This window comes from Centruroides sculpturatus, unplaced genomic scaffold (assembly GCF_000671375.1).
Source record: "Centruroides sculpturatus isolate CEXI.00-Female unplaced genomic scaffold, Cexi_2.0 scaffold2231, whole genome shotgun sequence".
Classification (NCBI taxonomy): domain Eukaryota; kingdom Metazoa; phylum Arthropoda; class Arachnida; order Scorpiones; family Buthidae; genus Centruroides; species Centruroides sculpturatus.
The window spans coordinates 1-16,753 of NW_019386355.1; the positions used below are offsets into that span (position 1 = coordinate 1).

At 29.9% G+C, this 16,753-nt stretch overlaps 2 protein-coding genes and 1 long non-coding RNA gene across 5 annotated transcripts; 2 read left to right on the plus strand and 1 right to left on the minus strand.

The window, feature by feature from the left end:
* Positions 1-2,490: 2,490 nt before the first annotated feature.
* Positions 2,491-3,194, plus strand: LOC111614664. The gene is made up of 2 exons (XM_023356026.1): positions 2,491-2,680; positions 2,818-3,194. The coding sequence occupies exons 1-2, from the start codon at positions 2,491-2,493 to the stop codon at positions 3,192-3,194; spliced, it is 567 nt and encodes a 188-aa protein (XP_023211794.1).
* Positions 3,195-4,844: 1,650 nt separating this feature from the next.
* LOC111614661 lies at positions 4,845-12,285 on the minus strand. The gene is made up of 3 exons (XR_002754975.1): positions 12,162-12,285; positions 11,311-12,057; positions 4,845-5,837 (listed from the first exon to the last, which is right to left on the minus strand). It is a non-coding gene; the product is annotated as an uncharacterized LOC111614661 (long non-coding RNA).
* An 832-nt stretch (positions 12,286-13,117) lies between these two features.
* LOC111614662 lies at positions 13,118-15,886 on the plus strand. 3 transcript variants are annotated; one of them, XM_023356023.1, is made up of 2 exons: positions 13,118-13,268; positions 14,858-15,886. In XM_023356023.1, exons 1-2 carry the CDS (start codon positions 13,251-13,253, stop codon positions 15,803-15,805), a joined length of 966 nt encoding a protein of 321 aa, XP_023211791.1. In that variant the 5' UTR covers positions 13,118-13,250; the 3' UTR covers positions 15,806-15,886. The 3 variants fall into 3 exon arrangements, with proteins under 3 accessions (XP_023211791.1, XP_023211792.1, XP_023211793.1); XM_023356024.1 differs by having other exon boundaries at positions 13,118-13,253; XM_023356025.1 differs by lacking the exon at positions 13,118-13,268 and adding an exon at positions 13,563-14,791.
* Positions 15,887-16,753: the final 867 nt, after the last annotated feature.

Below are 16,753 nucleotides of genomic sequence, written 5' to 3' on the forward strand. Positions count from 1 at the left end.
TGATTTTTATTTTTCCATATACTTTTTTAACAAGCGACGTATAATCGGGAACGACGTAACTCGAAACCGACGTAAGTCGAGGTATGCCTGTATTCATTCATAATCTAACTGGATATAATGCCCATTTATTTGTTAAAGAACTTGGATATGATGAAGAGAAAATTGATTTGATACCAAACAATAAGGAGCAATATATATCATTTAGTAAGAAAATTGGAAAAATGAAAGTTAGGTTTATAAATTCATTTAAATTTATGGAAGCATTTAAGATTAGAAATATGGGTGAATATTCAGATATGTATGTAAAAACAGATGTTTTAATATTAGCAGACATCTGAGAATTTTAGAGATGTATGCATGAAAACTTATAAATTGGACCCAGCATGGTATTATACAGCACTTTGATTATCATAGGATGCTATGTTAAAAACAACAAAACTTGCTGAACTGATAATGATTGAAATAGATATAAAAATTAAAGATATTCCTGGCATACACTATTACAGAAGATACATCGATGATGTTCTGATTGCGTATGATGAAGCTGAAGTAAAAATTGAAGAAATAAATAAATTAATAAATAGTATTTATACAGAAATTCAATTTACTATTGAAAAAGAAAAAATAACTGACAATAGCATAAGGTATTTAGATGTAATCATCATTAGAAAAGAAAATAGGTTAATGTTTGAACCTTTTAAAAAACAATTTTCAATTGAAAAAACATTGAATTATCATTCTAATATACCTTTGTATATAAAAAAAATATTTTTTACATGGAATATAAAAATATAATAGAACTAGTGAACACAAAAATAAATACATAAACGATTTACGTAGAAAATTTAGCTTAAATGGATATCCTACTAGATTAATTAATGATTGGCAACAAAAAATAGATAATAGTATTGTTTCACCTGTTGAAAAAGAAAAAATAAAACCAAAAGTTAAATATCTAAGTATAAAAGAATTGATAAGGAACTCCAAAAAAGAAAAAACAACAAAGCTACCCCAAACTATAAAAATCTAATATCCCGATTAAATGCAAAACAACGTCCACAAAAGCAAATAGAAAACAAAAGCGAAATGAAAAATGTTGTATATAAAATACCCTGCACTTGTGAAATTAATAGTATTTTATATAGGTGAAACAAATAGAACATCAAAAACACGCGTAAAAGAGCATATATCGGATTTAAAATATAGTCGCTTAAATTCAGTTTTTTATGATCACTGTGTAACTAATAATTGTAATATTCATCAATTAAATATACAGATTTTGCATAAAGAAAAAAAAGAGCATATGATAGAAAATTCAAAGAAAGTATTGAAATAATAAAGAGCAAATATCAAAATTGTATTAACAGGAATTTAAGTCTGAATGTATGATGAATTTCTATATGGTAGCTTACTTGGATTTATGTTACAGAATAATGATGGACTCAAAAGTTAATTATGACTTTTTGTAAATAGTCTAAACTTCAAATTATGAAGAAATAAATCCTGAGTTATTACAAGAATTGTTACAGAATAGTTATTGTTTATTAATCACTCTGCCTGTACGTTAGAAATTGGGATTTTTGAAAAGACCGATTGTGTTATTGTAAAAAGTGTACAGGAATGGCATTTATGATAGTCATTGTGTGACCTTTATGGCTGCCTACAGATACGCCATGTATTGGTCAGGTGTCTGAAATTTGGAGTGAAGTATGTTTTAATAATTTTTTAAAAAAACAAAAAAAATTTTTATTGATTTTATGTTCGGTTTGGTTTATGCTCGACCATAGCTAATTAAGGTTTTTTTTGTGTGTTGTTTTATGCTTGTGTAGTTGGCTGAAAAGGGGTGAACACCCGAAACGCAAATGTATAGCACGGCGTACTAACTAAATAAAGATGGAAAACTTGCCAAGTGTTGGTTAAGAGGTCACTTCATTGTGCCAGTATACAATAATAATAATAAAAGTTGAATTAAAATTATTAACTGTTTAATATTATGATTTTGATGTTGGAAAAAGAAATAACAGATGGAATCTCCCAATGTTGTAAGAAATGTGAAAAGGCAAATAACAAGTATATGAAAGATTGTGATAAAAACAAGGAATCTAATTATTTGATGTATCTAGATGCAAATAACTTATATGGATGGGCTATGAGTCAATATTTACCATATGGTGGATTTCAATGGTTTAATAATTGTTTACGTATGAATTTATCTTATTCTCTTTTTGGAGATGAATGGTATGGAAAAAAAATATTTCTCTTGAAGAGAGTGAAGAAATCCTGATGAAAATTCCTGATGACTCAAAGATTGGATACATTTTAGAAGTTGATATGGAATATCCCAAAGAATTACATGATTATCATTCTGATCTTCCTTGTGCTCCATAGAACAGAATACCAGATGGATCAAAACAATCTAAGCTGTTAACCACTTTATATGATAAAGAGAAATATGCAATTCATTATAGAAATCTAAAACAATATTTCAAAATGGGGATGAAACTCAAAAAGATACATAGAGTATTAGAATTCAAGCAATCAGATTGGTTGAAAAAATATATAGATCTGAATACTGAAATGCGAACCAAAGCAACTAATGATTTTGAAAAGGACTTTTTTAAACTAACGAACAACTCTGTGTTTGGAAAGACAATGGAAAACATGAGAGAGTTGATATCAGGTTATGTTGTAATGCTAAACAAGTAGAAAAATTAATCGCTAAACCGAACTTTAAAGATCAAACCATATTTACTGAAAACTTATCTGCTATTCACATGTATAAGACAAAAATATGTTTTAATAAACCTATCTATGTAGGAATGAGTATATTAGATCTTTCGAAGCATTTGATGTATGATTTTCATTATAATGTAATGAAACATAAATACAGAGATAACATAAAACTGTTATATCAGGATACGGATAGTTATATATATGATATAAAAACAGATGATATTTATCAAGACATGAAGGGAATGATTGATTACTTTGATACATCCGATTATCCTGAGAATAATCAATATAGTACACCAAGAGTTAATAAGAAAGTGTTAGGTAAAATGAAAGATGAAAATAATGGAAAAATAATGACTGAATTTGTTGGTTTAAGAGCAAAAATGTACGCCTTAAAAGTAGATCAGGTTACAAAGAAATCTAAAAAAGTAAAGAAATGTGTTGTTAAGAATATCATTTGAGGAATATTAAGACTGTATTTAAGAAAAGGGAGCAATATAGAACAATGAATCTAATTAGAAGCAAGAAACATGAAATTTATTCAATAAAAGTAAACAAGAAGGCCCTTATCCCCACATGATAAGAGAGATTTTTTGGAGGATGGAATTAACACATTAGCATTAGGTCATAACGTATCACAAAGTTACAATGATCAAAAGGATAATTATTTTTTAAAAGTTTTGTTAATTTATTAGATTGAAGTAGAACATAAAAAAACCATGTAAAATTACAGTAAGTGTACATTCTTATTAATTTTTGTTAATTGAAATCTATTAAAATTACTACATACTTAATTATGAATTAAAATCTGTCCTTTATAAGTATACAATCAAAATAGATTTAATAATTATCAGAAATTATTGTCCTAATTGACGAATTTTTTCTCCTTTCTGTATTCTTTAGTTAACTCTGAAATACGATTCATTTGGCGTTTAGTATACGAATGTCTCATTATTTAAATAGCTTTCATTTGTTTTAATTATTCTCTGATTTAATTAAACAGGAAATTCCAGTTTATTTGACCTGTTTAATTACTGACAGATGACGAAGACAAATTCCGTGCACACACTGATGAAGTTTATGAGTCGAGTCATCCTTCATCTAGTAAACTTACTTCAACAGAAGAAACGATGGAAATGCGACTGTCAATATTTCCGAATATCCCGGGATTCAATATTTGTAATTATTGGTTCGGAAATAGTGAATATAGAAAATTACATCAAAATGGCAAGAAACACTTGAATATTTGCCGCAGATTAGAAATACCGTTTGAAGAAACGAAGTGTGCCATCGCTTAAGTAGATTGCTACGAGGCCAAATCTGATGCGATTACTAATTATCCAATCAAAACTATTGAAAGGTTTATTGTTTTTTTATGGGCAAAAAGTAAATGCTGTTTGTTTTCATTGGACGCGAAAAGTCTAATTATAAGTCTGTTAGAGAAGAATTAGAGAAGCTGAAACGTTTGTATTCCAGAATGACACAGATGTCTTTTGTGTACATTTTCCATTAGGTATGCGATGTTTGTGTCGATCCTACGACTCGCCCTTTTAGGGAAACGTTTCCTTTCTTCAATTACATAAATTGTAAGTGTTTACCTGAGTTTCTATCAATCGAACCTTTCAAAAACAAGCAATTTATTAGTGACATCGTGATGTGTAAGGATGAGACGTGTATAGCTCTATTAGTTTTTATTTGGTGGAATTGAGTACCCTGTTTTGAATAATGAAGTAATTCGACAAAAAACTGAAGTAATAATTTAATTTCACTCTGATGATTCGTGGTGCTTATTCCCTTCATAATTTACACTTCACTTAAATTAGTAAATTCCTTGCTATGTTGACCGTATTAAAAGTTCTAAAATGTGAAGTGTTTTGTGCTGCATAGTGTTTTAGAAGAATGCAACGAGTGATGGATGTATTTTGTACACGTGTAGAATATGTAGCAGCCAACTGTGTGGAACACAGTCGAATGCTTTTATGTAGTCTATATATGTCATGTGTATGTTTCTGTGTTGTTTGTGTGCTTGTCTTAGAATGACTGAATCTATGAGTAACTGTTCTTTGCATCCCCTGTCATTTCTACAGCAACCTTTTTGTTGTTCTGTAAGAATGTCGTGTTCTTCAACATGTTTGTATATTTTGTTTGCGATACATGCTGTCAATAATTTGTAGAGTGTTGGGAGACATGTAATTGGTCTGTATTGTGTGGGATCTGTGTTGCTGTTGCTTTCAGATTTCATGTAGGTGATGCTCCGAGTAAGAAATTTTGGCATGTCTTGTGGATTGATAATGGTTTGTGTTAGATGTTTGGCTAGTTCCCGATGCAGTGATGTAAATTTTTTGTACCAGAAATTGTGAATGTTGTCTACACCAGGTGTCTTCACGTTGTGTGTTCTGTTAACAGCGTAGCGGATGTCGTGTACATTTATCTCAGCACAGGGCATAGTTGGTATGTTGTGCAAGTTTCTGTTCTCCTCCTCGATCCAACCTGCATCAGCATCGTGTGTAACAGCACTGGACCGAAGAGAAGACCAATAAGTTGCGAGATTTTCTTCTGTTGGTGTGCCACTGTGCTGTGTATCAGTGTTTGAATTAAAAATAGCACTACACATAATATAAAATAACTACATTTATAGTTATTGCTAATTGACCTATATTTCATTGATGTTTTTAAAAATAAATAGTAAGTATTATATGCCAACGAATGAGATGCAACTCGGTTTTTAATTAATGGACATAAGATTAAACCAATAAACAAAGGAACGTGTGCCTTAATTTGTTTACAGTAGGTACCAACTTACGATAAATAGACTGTAGACCTATAATGAAAGCATGAACTATACACAGTTCACAGAAATTTCAAAAACGAAAACAATCCTGCGCTCATGCGTATAGGACGACCTAGGTTTTTGAAGAAGTAAAAAATGAGTAAATCCCTCGTATTGTGTGTGTGTGTGTAACTACGGTACATTTTTTAACAAAAATACTTAAAATTAGAAAAAGTACTTACCACGCTCCTGTAATTCCATCCGTCGTAAATAGAACGAACGTCTCCATTTTCACAGTTCATGTTTTCACACTTTTCTGAACAATGAGGTTCATCTACCAACAAGAACCAATTATATTGAAAAATTGTCATTCGACAAATGTAAATAAGCATTTTCTTTGATTCAAAAATACCAAAATATATTAAATTTGTTATAATTTTTTGTTATATTAAATCGGAATAAATAGAAAAAGTGCGTAACTATTTAAATAATAAAGAAATTGGTATATTTAAAGTAAAATGAGTTTCCTTTTAGTATTAAGTACAGTACAAACGAATAAAGCCAAGAGTTTGTAATAATTCATAACAAGGTTTTTTGATAATTGTAAAATATATTTTCATTGGATATTGCTAAGAAATTAGATAAGTGTGTAGGTGTAAGAATTCTAATAAATTTCGATAAATAAAAATCAATAAAAATTCAAATTAAAATTTTTCTTACAATATTTTAAAAGTAATAAATTAAAATAAGTTTTTTGAAAATTAAACATCTATATTTCATTTAGTCGAAGAAATTCTTTACAAATATTCATTCGATAATTTTTAAAATTTATTCCATTAATTTTTACTACAATTAATTATGAAACACAATTAAAATGATAATGATAAAATTTTATTTTGCATATTTTTGCATCCACGATCACGGTCTAGTTAGAAGAGGATTGTATAAAATTGTACGATCAAGAAGATTACTGATTCCTAACGTTCCTCGTCCATAGTTAATACTATTCTCTCTCTTACGGTGTTCATAGAGACGTTATTAGAATTTCTAATAGTAATTATTAGTGTGTATTTTCGAATGCTAATGTAACGTACACGGATAATATTAACAATTTTGTTTACAGGAAATCGTACTTCAACATTAAAAAAGATTTAAAGTGGAACCATTTCATGGCATAACTGGCGGTTATTACAGAACGATTCCATAGCTGTAGTTCTGTCTTTTACCACGAGATATCGCTACTTCGTCCGGTCACGAAGCTCCACAAGCGTAATTCGAATTTAGGGTATGTTGTGACGCCACTGAACCACGTGTCGGAATGCAATCGATGTAAATAGCACACAGTCAGAACTAATTTATTAAAAACAAAATTATCTACCTGTTCGTTTCTTGTATGGCAAATTTGTCTATTTCAATGTTTATATCGTAGCTTTAAAAAATAACTATTGTTCATTATATTTATCGAAATATTTAAAATTATACAGTATACTAGCAGACCCCGCCACGCGCTGTTGTGGCTCAAAATGAATCTATTATAAATGTATAATACTTTCCCTGCGGGGGGAATTTTTCAAAAATCCCTTCTTAGTGTACATTTTCTTAACGTGTCCTGTTAAAACGCAATCAAGAACGCAAAAAACCGCATCTAAAATAATATAATAGAAGCTAAGTCCATTTATCACGTATTTAAACAAACGTTGTTGTTTGCGTTAATACGTGCATTTGATAATATTTTATTTGTGATTAAACAAGATAAAATTACAGTTGTTTTAATAAATAAATAAATTTAACTACTGTATTTTTATTTTGATCTCTAAGTCACACCTCGTTTTATATGCAAGATCGTCTTATATCCGAGTAACTACGGAGATTTATTACATGTTTATAATTACTGAAACACAGATAATAGACATACCGAACTTCGACACAAGACATACACAATCATTTCTCAACTGCTAAGCTCACTTCAATAAAAGAAACAACGGAAATAAAATTCTCAACTCTTCTAGCTATCGAAGGCTTTCATATTTAACTATCCGTTGAAAGTAAGTGACTGTGAACCCTTATTACTCGAAAATTCAGCTATTAATAAAAAATATCTACATAAAGAATATATGCCACAGAGTAAACATACCGTTTGAAGAAACGAAATACGCCATTTTTTACGAGGATTACGCAGTAAATTCGCAATGAAACAAAAGTAATTTAACTATCATTTTCTTAAACAAAAGAATATTTATAATGCTCTTTATCTTTATATCAATAGTAGTAAATCTGACTTTAGAACTGTCAAAAAATATTAAAGTATAACATTTTTATTTCAGAATGACACAGAAAGAAGTGTACAATATCAATCCCGTGTGCATTATTTGTGACGAACAATCAATTCGAGCTATTTGGAAACGTTCTCTTTTCGTCAACTATGCCATTTTTATACAGAATTTTCTTATCGACCTTCTCGAAAACGATTAATTCGTTGATAACAACGAGAAATGTTCAGATGAGTCATGTGTAGCATTATTGGTTTTTTTTTTGGTAAGAGTTAATACACTGTTTTAAAATAAATAATTACTTCAACTGTTAATTAGTTAAACTGTGATTAGTTTCCTTCCAATAGTGCATATGCTTGTAATTAGAAAGATAGTTTTAAAGCGGCATAGTAAAATAATAATAATAATAATGTTCCTGTATACAAAAAAAAAAATTGCGCGATGTGTTTTACGTGTGTTTTATTTATTTAATTTTATATAGTTAAGAAATCTGAGATGAAGCCCGTATGAGATTTTCCATTATTTACCAGTTAGGCCTTCATTTCATCATGTATTTTTTATACGCAGAAGTTCCCGAGTCAGACGTGTGATTCGTGCTGTCTACGTTAACACAATATAACTATACGGACCAGGAAAACTGGTGATAAATGTAAAATAGGAAAAGTTTATCCAAATTTAATTAAAATGCCTCAATGTCCTTCTCTTACTAAATTATAAATTTTCGTTTATAAACAAGCATTCACTATTATCAGGACTTATACTGGCTTAACAGACAAAAAAAAATTGTTCTCTGTGAAACTCTGTATTGTCTGTTAAGCTATAATTTTAATAATCATTTTAGCCGAAATTCTGGTGTATCAGAAATTGCAGAGAACAGAAAACATGGAGAAAGAAATAGAAAAATTAAAATCGGAAATATTGTATTTGAAGAAATGCAAAATAGAAGATATAAAGTTACCAATATTAAGTATACCAGTGAATATCAGTAGGAACTTACAAAGACATGATGTAGAAAAAATAAACAAATTAATAACAACTTCTAATATTAATCATAAAAAGTATAAACTAAAGAAATTACAAAGGAAAATTAAAAGAAACAAAGAACAGACAAGAAATGACTTTAATGGTAAGTCCTTCTTAAATAAATATAATAAATTAGTTAAGAAGATAGGATATCCGACTCTTAAAGAAAGAAGATTATGAAAAACAATTAATATTGAATATGACGAAAGTAGAAATTCCAGGACCAATCCACTCAAATTGGGAATGGACCAAAAATGATGAAAATTGAAGAATTTGCGGTGACCACGGAACACCTGTTATGGAAATTTCCAGAAGAGGAAAGAGAAGGTATACGAAAAGGTATGCAAAAAATAACAACAAATAAAAAAGTAAATAAAAAAACAAGAAACAATTAAATAATGTTTAAACATTTTTAAGTAATAATAACTTGGAAATACTTCAAGGTGACAAAACGAAACAAACAATAATAATGAAGAAAGAAGAAAAAACAGAAGTGATCAGAGGATTAATTAAAGAAGGAAATTATAAAGAACTAAAGAAAGATGCAGTGAATGAACTCATAAAAGCATTAGACAAGGAACTGAAAAATTTGAAAACAAAACTACATATAACAGAGGATGACATCAAATATATCAAAAAAGAAGATAATAGAACACCAAAATTTAACATAAAGGTAAAACACACAAAAATCCTATAAAATATAGACCATTAATAGATGTTAGAAATTATTTATATTATAATCTAGAAAAATATTTTAAAAATAAATTAAATTTATTACAAGTGTCTACTTATAAAAATGTAGATGATTTGTTAATAAGATTAAAAAATATTACAATTAATAAACATATGAGATTAATATCTCTCGATATAGTAAATATGTATCCTAGTATCACAATAGAAGATATAGAAAATTTATTGATATGAATTAAAACACCAAATTGGATAATTAAATTATGTTTAATTATAATTAAAAATAACTACTTTCAGTTCGAAAATAAATTCTATACCCAGAAGGATGGAATACCTATGGGTACTTGCATAGGTCCAAGATTGGCTGAAATATCAATGATGCAAATAGATGAAAAAATTGAAAATATAGAAGGCATATAATTTTACAGCAGGTATGTAAATGACTGTATTATAATATATGATAAAAGGAAAACAAATGAACAAATAATCATAAATGAAGCTAATGAGATAAAAGAAAACATTAAAGTTGAAATAGAAACAGAGAAACAAAAAAAAATAGTATTAATTATCTAGATATAACAATAGAAAAAAAATTAATTAATTTATAAAAAATGTGTGAAACCTATACAAATACCAAAAACAATTAATTATAAATCTGTTACAGCAATAAGTATGAAATATAATATATTTAAAATGTATATAAATAAAATAAGACAACGAACTAGTGAAATTAAAACACAGGAGAAAGAAGAAGAAACAATAAAAATGTTTACATTAAATGATTATCCAAAAAGTCTACTGAATAAATGGTTAAAAAATCTAGAAAATGATAAACAAATAAGATTAATAGATAAAGAGAAAACTTTTTGTTAAAATAAGGTATATCCCTAAGACGTTTGAAAGAATTAAAGTATTAAACAGGAGAATTACCGATCCTACTGTATCGTGTAAATAAACGTTTATGTTAGAAAACTTAATTATTAACGAAAGCCTTACATTAATATGTAAATTTTCGATAATAAATTCGTATCTTCTATTATCAGGACTTATATTATCTGTAAAGCCAGTATAATAAGTCCTGATAATAGAAGATACGAATTTATTGTCGAAAATTTACATATTAATAAGAAAAAAGGACATTGAGGCATTTTAATTAAAGCCTTACATTGTTAAGATCTTCTCGAAATACATGCAAATTAAACACAATACCACTAAATAAAAAAATTTTAAATCATTGAAACTTAACTCCATATTACACTTATCATATAAATTACTCGTCCTAACAAAAGTTATAATTTGTAAATTAAGCAATAATCGTCTTCATCGTATCATTTTATATCATCCTCTTTTAACTGGATAGTGATTATGGATGCAAAAATAGGCATAATAGAATTTTAAATCTGTATTTGTTATTCTCAAAGAACTTCTATTTTAAAAGTAATAAATTAATAAAGAGAATTTTAATTTGAATTTTTACTGATTTCTATTAATTAAAATGTATTAAAACTCCAACGCTTAGACAATTATCTAATTTTTTAGCAATATACGTAGAAAATAGATTACACAATTATCAAAAAACCTTGTCATAAATTACCACAAACTCTTCGCCTTGTTTGTTTGTACTTAATACTAAAATAGAACTTATTTAACGTTAAATATACCCATTTCGGATAATATTACCTAAGGTTTCAAGATGGAAACTTTTTCGGTCGCCATTTTGAATTATTTTAAAGACTGCACGGATAATGTTATTTCGATCGGAGACCACGTAACTCCTCAGCTATAATAGACTAATAAAGTAATATAAAAGAAAAATTTACTCACGTCAATGGTTTTTTGTTTTCGATCTTAAATTCTTTTCTGACTTGATAGATTCTTTTTCGCTTGTTGCAGGTTCTTTCTTCCCTGTTCGTGTCGATTTGGCTACTTTTTTAGACGTTGTTTCGTGTTTCTCTGTATTCGATTTGTTCTTGGCTTTTCCTTTTCATTGCATTATTATTGTTTTCCTTCTTTTTCATATTCGACACTAATGTTAACGGAACAGTTTCTGTTTCGACCCATTTTCTTTTTTTCCGGTCCCAGGATAGATCATGGTGTGCAAAAATTTGGAATCTCTCTTTAGGTTTTCTAAGGAGCCAATTCATGAATTTTTTCATACATAAATAAGTACATGTAGGAGTCTGAAAGATCGTTTATGTAGTACTTTGCTAGGTGCTTTTTATTCTATAACTACCCCCATAAACGTTTCATCTGTTGAGTATGATATCCAGTTTGGGGTTTACAAATTTTTTAAATGGTTTCTACTGTTCTCTGTTGTACATTTACTGCTTCTATGTCGTCTATATGCTTATATCCACTCCATTCGTCGGTTATCATTGTAAATTTACATTTAGAATTATAAACAGACTCTTATTTGCCTAATTTTACAGCAAATTTAAATGCGCTGTCGATATCAGGAGGTAAACCTAACTCCAAAAATTCGTTTTCCATTAACTTATAGAAATTACGTTTTTGGCACAACTCGACCAAAATGAAGTCGGCAAAACTCATTTTCAAAGAATCAACAAAAAACTAAACACAAACAAAGAAAATAAAATTTTTAAAAAATTATAAAATTGGATTTAAATATAATTCTTAAATTATACTAAAATTTGAAAATAATAGACTATAATTACCAAAAATACAATTTGAAAATTAATTATTGAAACGAAGAAAGCAATTATTCCAATACGCATTTGTCGTAACACAGTCAATTTCGAATGACTACAGATTGCTTTGCATAAATCCACAATAATCTACATATACGACGTCAAAGCTTATAAATTTGCATATTCATTTATAACAACATTATACATCATCCATTAAGCATTCGCATTACGTCACATTATTACGAAAGAGCTCCCTCTATCATCATTAACACGCATGTCTCCGTTTCGAGATTACCGGAAACGTCGCCATCTTGGAACCTAAAGTAACATCAACCCTAATTTCTTTATCATTTAAATAGTTATGCATTTTTTTTTTCTAATTATTCCGATTTAATAAAACAGTAAATTTTAATAAATTTAATAAACTCTGTAACCTTTGAAAATCAGAGAAAGTGCGTATTTTCATTTTCTTAAATGACAATCTAAATATATAAAATTACTTGTCATGACTGACTGACTGACTGACTTAGTCACTGATTCATTATCTCCAAGAGTAAACCGCTGAACCTAGAGTTGAAATTTAATACACAGTTAGGGTACGTCATGGAAACGCACACTAAGAAGGAATTTTTCGAAATTCTCAAGCGGGTGGAGAGGGAGAGCATTAAGGCTTAACGGCTTCTACTGTACTATATGTACTGTACTGTATGTACTATATGTACTGTACTACTTCATTAAAGCTGAAAAAACGGCTTCTACTGTACTATATGTACTGTACTGTATGTACTGTATGTACTGTACTACTTCATTAAGGCTGAAAAAACGGCTTCTACAGTACTATATGTATTGTACAAGAAAAAATTGAAATTTTTTATTTAATGAAACATCAAACACCTTCTATCGATAAGAAATGTTTATTAAACGAAACACTAGCGTTTTCGACCTTATAACAATAGGCCATCTTCAAGTGTAACTGATTTCGAACGTATTTTAAAAATTTAATATTCTGACATTCTTATTTTTCTTTTATTTCACAAATTGAAAGACGAAATATTAACGATACGATTAGTTATTTTACTTTAATTAACGTCTAAAACCACAGATTTTGAAGAATAAATGGTAATGTATAAAGTAGTAAGTGCTATTTCTTAAGCATTTCTGAAAATACTATATAAATTTTTATGTATTTATTTTATTGTATTATTTATATCGTTGTTGTTTTAGTTTATTATTTATTTGTTAATTTATCTAATATTCTCGTTTTAAATTTAAATGTAAAATGTCTGAATGTTCTGTTGTTAGAATGTTAAATTTTTAAAATACGTTCGAATTCAGTTACACCCGATGACCTATTCCATTAGGACGAAAACGTTAGTGTTTCATTTAATAAACATTTCTCAGCGATAAAAGGTGCTTGATGTTTCGTTACGTGTTTATAAAGGTTGAGTTTGATATTTGGTTTTAAAAATTTACCATTTAAACCTTAAATTAAGCTAACCATTTTAATTAAACATCCTATCATACACAGAACGAATAAATAATATTAAAAACTAAAAGACTTGCACAAGAACAGTCCATCTTCTATTCATGACGTCACGAGTCAGGCCTTGTTATCTAGATGGTGGTGACACGTGACGCCTACAGAACAGTAAATATGAATTGCCAGTGTAAAGAACAAAACCAAAACAAATTGTAATTTATAAACGATTTATAAAGTAAATATATATAGGCTAAAGCGTTCGCGGGCCAACCCTTCATTCTTCAATATATTTTCGCGAGGTTTTTTTTTGTCAACACTAAGTTTAGCCAGGTGGAACTTACTTCTTCTTACACAGACCAACCAAGAATGAAGAAAACCCTCTCCCTTTTTACCACGTGAATCCTACCCCCCTTCTAATTGGTCTATAGACCATCCACACTCCCTAGTCTCGGGATAAGGAACTCCTAAATTGTGACAATGGTCACTAGACCAGTTTAATCCACTCGGCTACTGGTGGCACAATGGGCTTTACGGAGATGCTTTGCATTAGTCACTCTGGTCCATCTTAGATATATGCAAAATAAAGCAAATTTTTCTTTTATTTCACAAATTCAAAGAAGAAAGATTAACGATACAACGGCATCACTTATTTTGCTTTAACTGTTTCCGACCTGTGGGGCACTAAGAGAGCATTTTTAGCAAGCCGACTATGGGTTCGGCCATGCCCACAATGACGCGGCTAGGAGGAACAGGGCCCGACATATCCGGCACAGACCACCACCGAAAAATTGCTGGAGTTGCTGGCCTAGACACGATCCCAGATTCTCCAGAGCGGTATGATGACGCCTTAATGGCTTCGGTAATCTGGCCGTTGTAGAAACTCTCATAACTTTCCAATCGGCATAATGCTATGAGGAATCCGAATTCGAATTCCGATCGGATCCTCAGAAATTTTCAAGAAGGCTTACAATGGGGCTAAGTGGTCGCGCCTTACCACTTAGCCGTTCTGTTGTGAACGAATGGTGAAAATACATCTTCATTTCACAGATAATGGCTGTAATTTAAAGTAATTTTAACTGATTTAATTGCATTGTTAACAGCATCAACAATCAAACTCATAATTGAATTGTTCTCTTGTTATAAAATATTATCTCGGTGAACAATAAGAAAAAACAAAGTATACTATTTTAATTACTTCTTGTTTTAATGCTTTAAATTACTAATTCATCGTAACTCTTTTAAGTTTTATAGCATGTCATCTTCAAATCAAACAGAACAGAATGAAGGGACCAAAGACGTACGTGTAAGCGACACTGAGAACATAATCCAAAATGTTGTGGAACCGAAACAAATCCTCCCAGAACAATCACAAAGAGTGGTAGCAGATGACACAGATAAGATGTGTACTGATAGTGGTTTTCCCGATGAGTCGGGAGATTATTCGACAATCGAAAATGATCATCTCACTGACGTAAACATGGAAAGTTCTGCTACCGAAATAATTAACAAGGAAGAGGAGGCAAAAAGTTCTGCTACCGAAATAATTAGCCAGGAGGAGGAAAGTTCTACCATCGAGATAATTAACCAGAAGGAAGAAAGTTATGCAACTGAGATAATTAACCAGAAGGAAGAAAGTTATGCAACTGAGATAATTAACCAAAATGAAGAAAGTTATGCAACTGAGATAATTAACCAGAAGGAAGAAAGTTATGCAACTGAGATAATTAACCAAAATGAAGAAAGTTATGCAACTGAGATAATTAACCAGAAGGAAGAAAGTTATGCAACTGAGATAATTAACCAAAATGAAGAAAGTTATGCAACTGAGATAATTAACCAGAAGGAAGAAAGTTATGCAACTGAGATAATTAACCAAAATGAAGAAAGTTATGCAACTGAGATAATTAACCAGAAGGAAGAAAGTTATGCAACTGAGATAATTAACCAAAATGAAGAAAGTTATGCCACCGAGATAATTAACCAGAAGGAAGAAAGTTATGCCACTGAGATAATTCACAATGAAAATTCGTTAATGCAGGTTTCGCATATAAGAAAGCCGATCATAGATTGGTTCTTTCGCTTCTTTAATCAATTTTCCATCCCTCAAATGATCACATCACTGATCAGGAAAAGAAAACGTGATTTTGATGAAGACGAAAATGAAAACCCTCCAAAAATTCCTAAAATATAATTTATAAATTTTCCTGTCCGCTTAACGTTTGAAATACATTTTTACAATTATCAAAATTATTTGGTAAATGAATGTAATAAAATCTCATTTTATAATTGATTTTTGTGTTATTTAATCACTGTATTGAAATCAAGCAGGGCGTCATCAGGACTGTTTATCATTGGCCTCAATTATGAGGAACCAAAAAACGCTACAAATTATTCATTTCTAACACAAATAATATTTCTTTTTAACGGTTTTGTTTTAATATACAGTCAACCCCTTTTAAACAACCACCATTGGTTTTCAGTCCATGGTGGAAAGGCGAGGGTGGCGGTTTATCGAAAACGGCATGAAAATAGGAATGTCAGGATAATAAAAATAACTATTACTTCCTTCATTTATATTTATTGTTTTTCGCTTATAAAAAAACCTGTCCAAAGTATTTGAACTACATTATTTCTTCGAGTCATGGATATAAATGGATCCAATGAGTCAACATGCATCAGATAATGTTTTATTGTCATGGATGTCATTTCATGCCACAATTTTCTAATTAGCCACAGTGCAAATTTCAGAGACCTTTCAATAGGTTTAGTTTGTTTTTTGTTTGGTTAAGGTACAACAACGCAACACCTGGCCGATCTGCCTAGGGAGATGCCTTCCGGGAGGTTTTTTTTTGGGTAACTGGCCCCTATTTCAGGCATTACAGACGAGAAGAAAACCCGGAAAACGCCACATGGCCGGGCAGTCCTGGAGGGGCGCGAACCCACGACCCAACTCCTAGTGTTCTGTGAGCGGAACCCTAATGAAAAGTGGCCACTGGTCACATTTCAATAGGATTTTCATTATTGATGTATTCGATAATTGTATTTGGTGCGTCTGTAGTTAGAATTAAAACTATTATGGCAGCGTAAAGTGGCTGCAAAATTTTCGTGCAATTTACTAGAAAGAATTATATTTCAATAT

Excerpts from the sequence above, each read along its gene's own strand:
- LOC111614664 (XM_023356026.1), top strand. The coding sequence starts at position 2,491 with ATGGGGATGAAACTCAAAAAGATACATAGAGTATTAGAATTCAAGCAA. Across the intron at positions 2,681-2,817 it reads CATGAGAGAGTTGATATCAG|GAATGAGTATATTAGATCTT; the intron begins GTTATGTTGTAA and ends CTATCTATGTAG.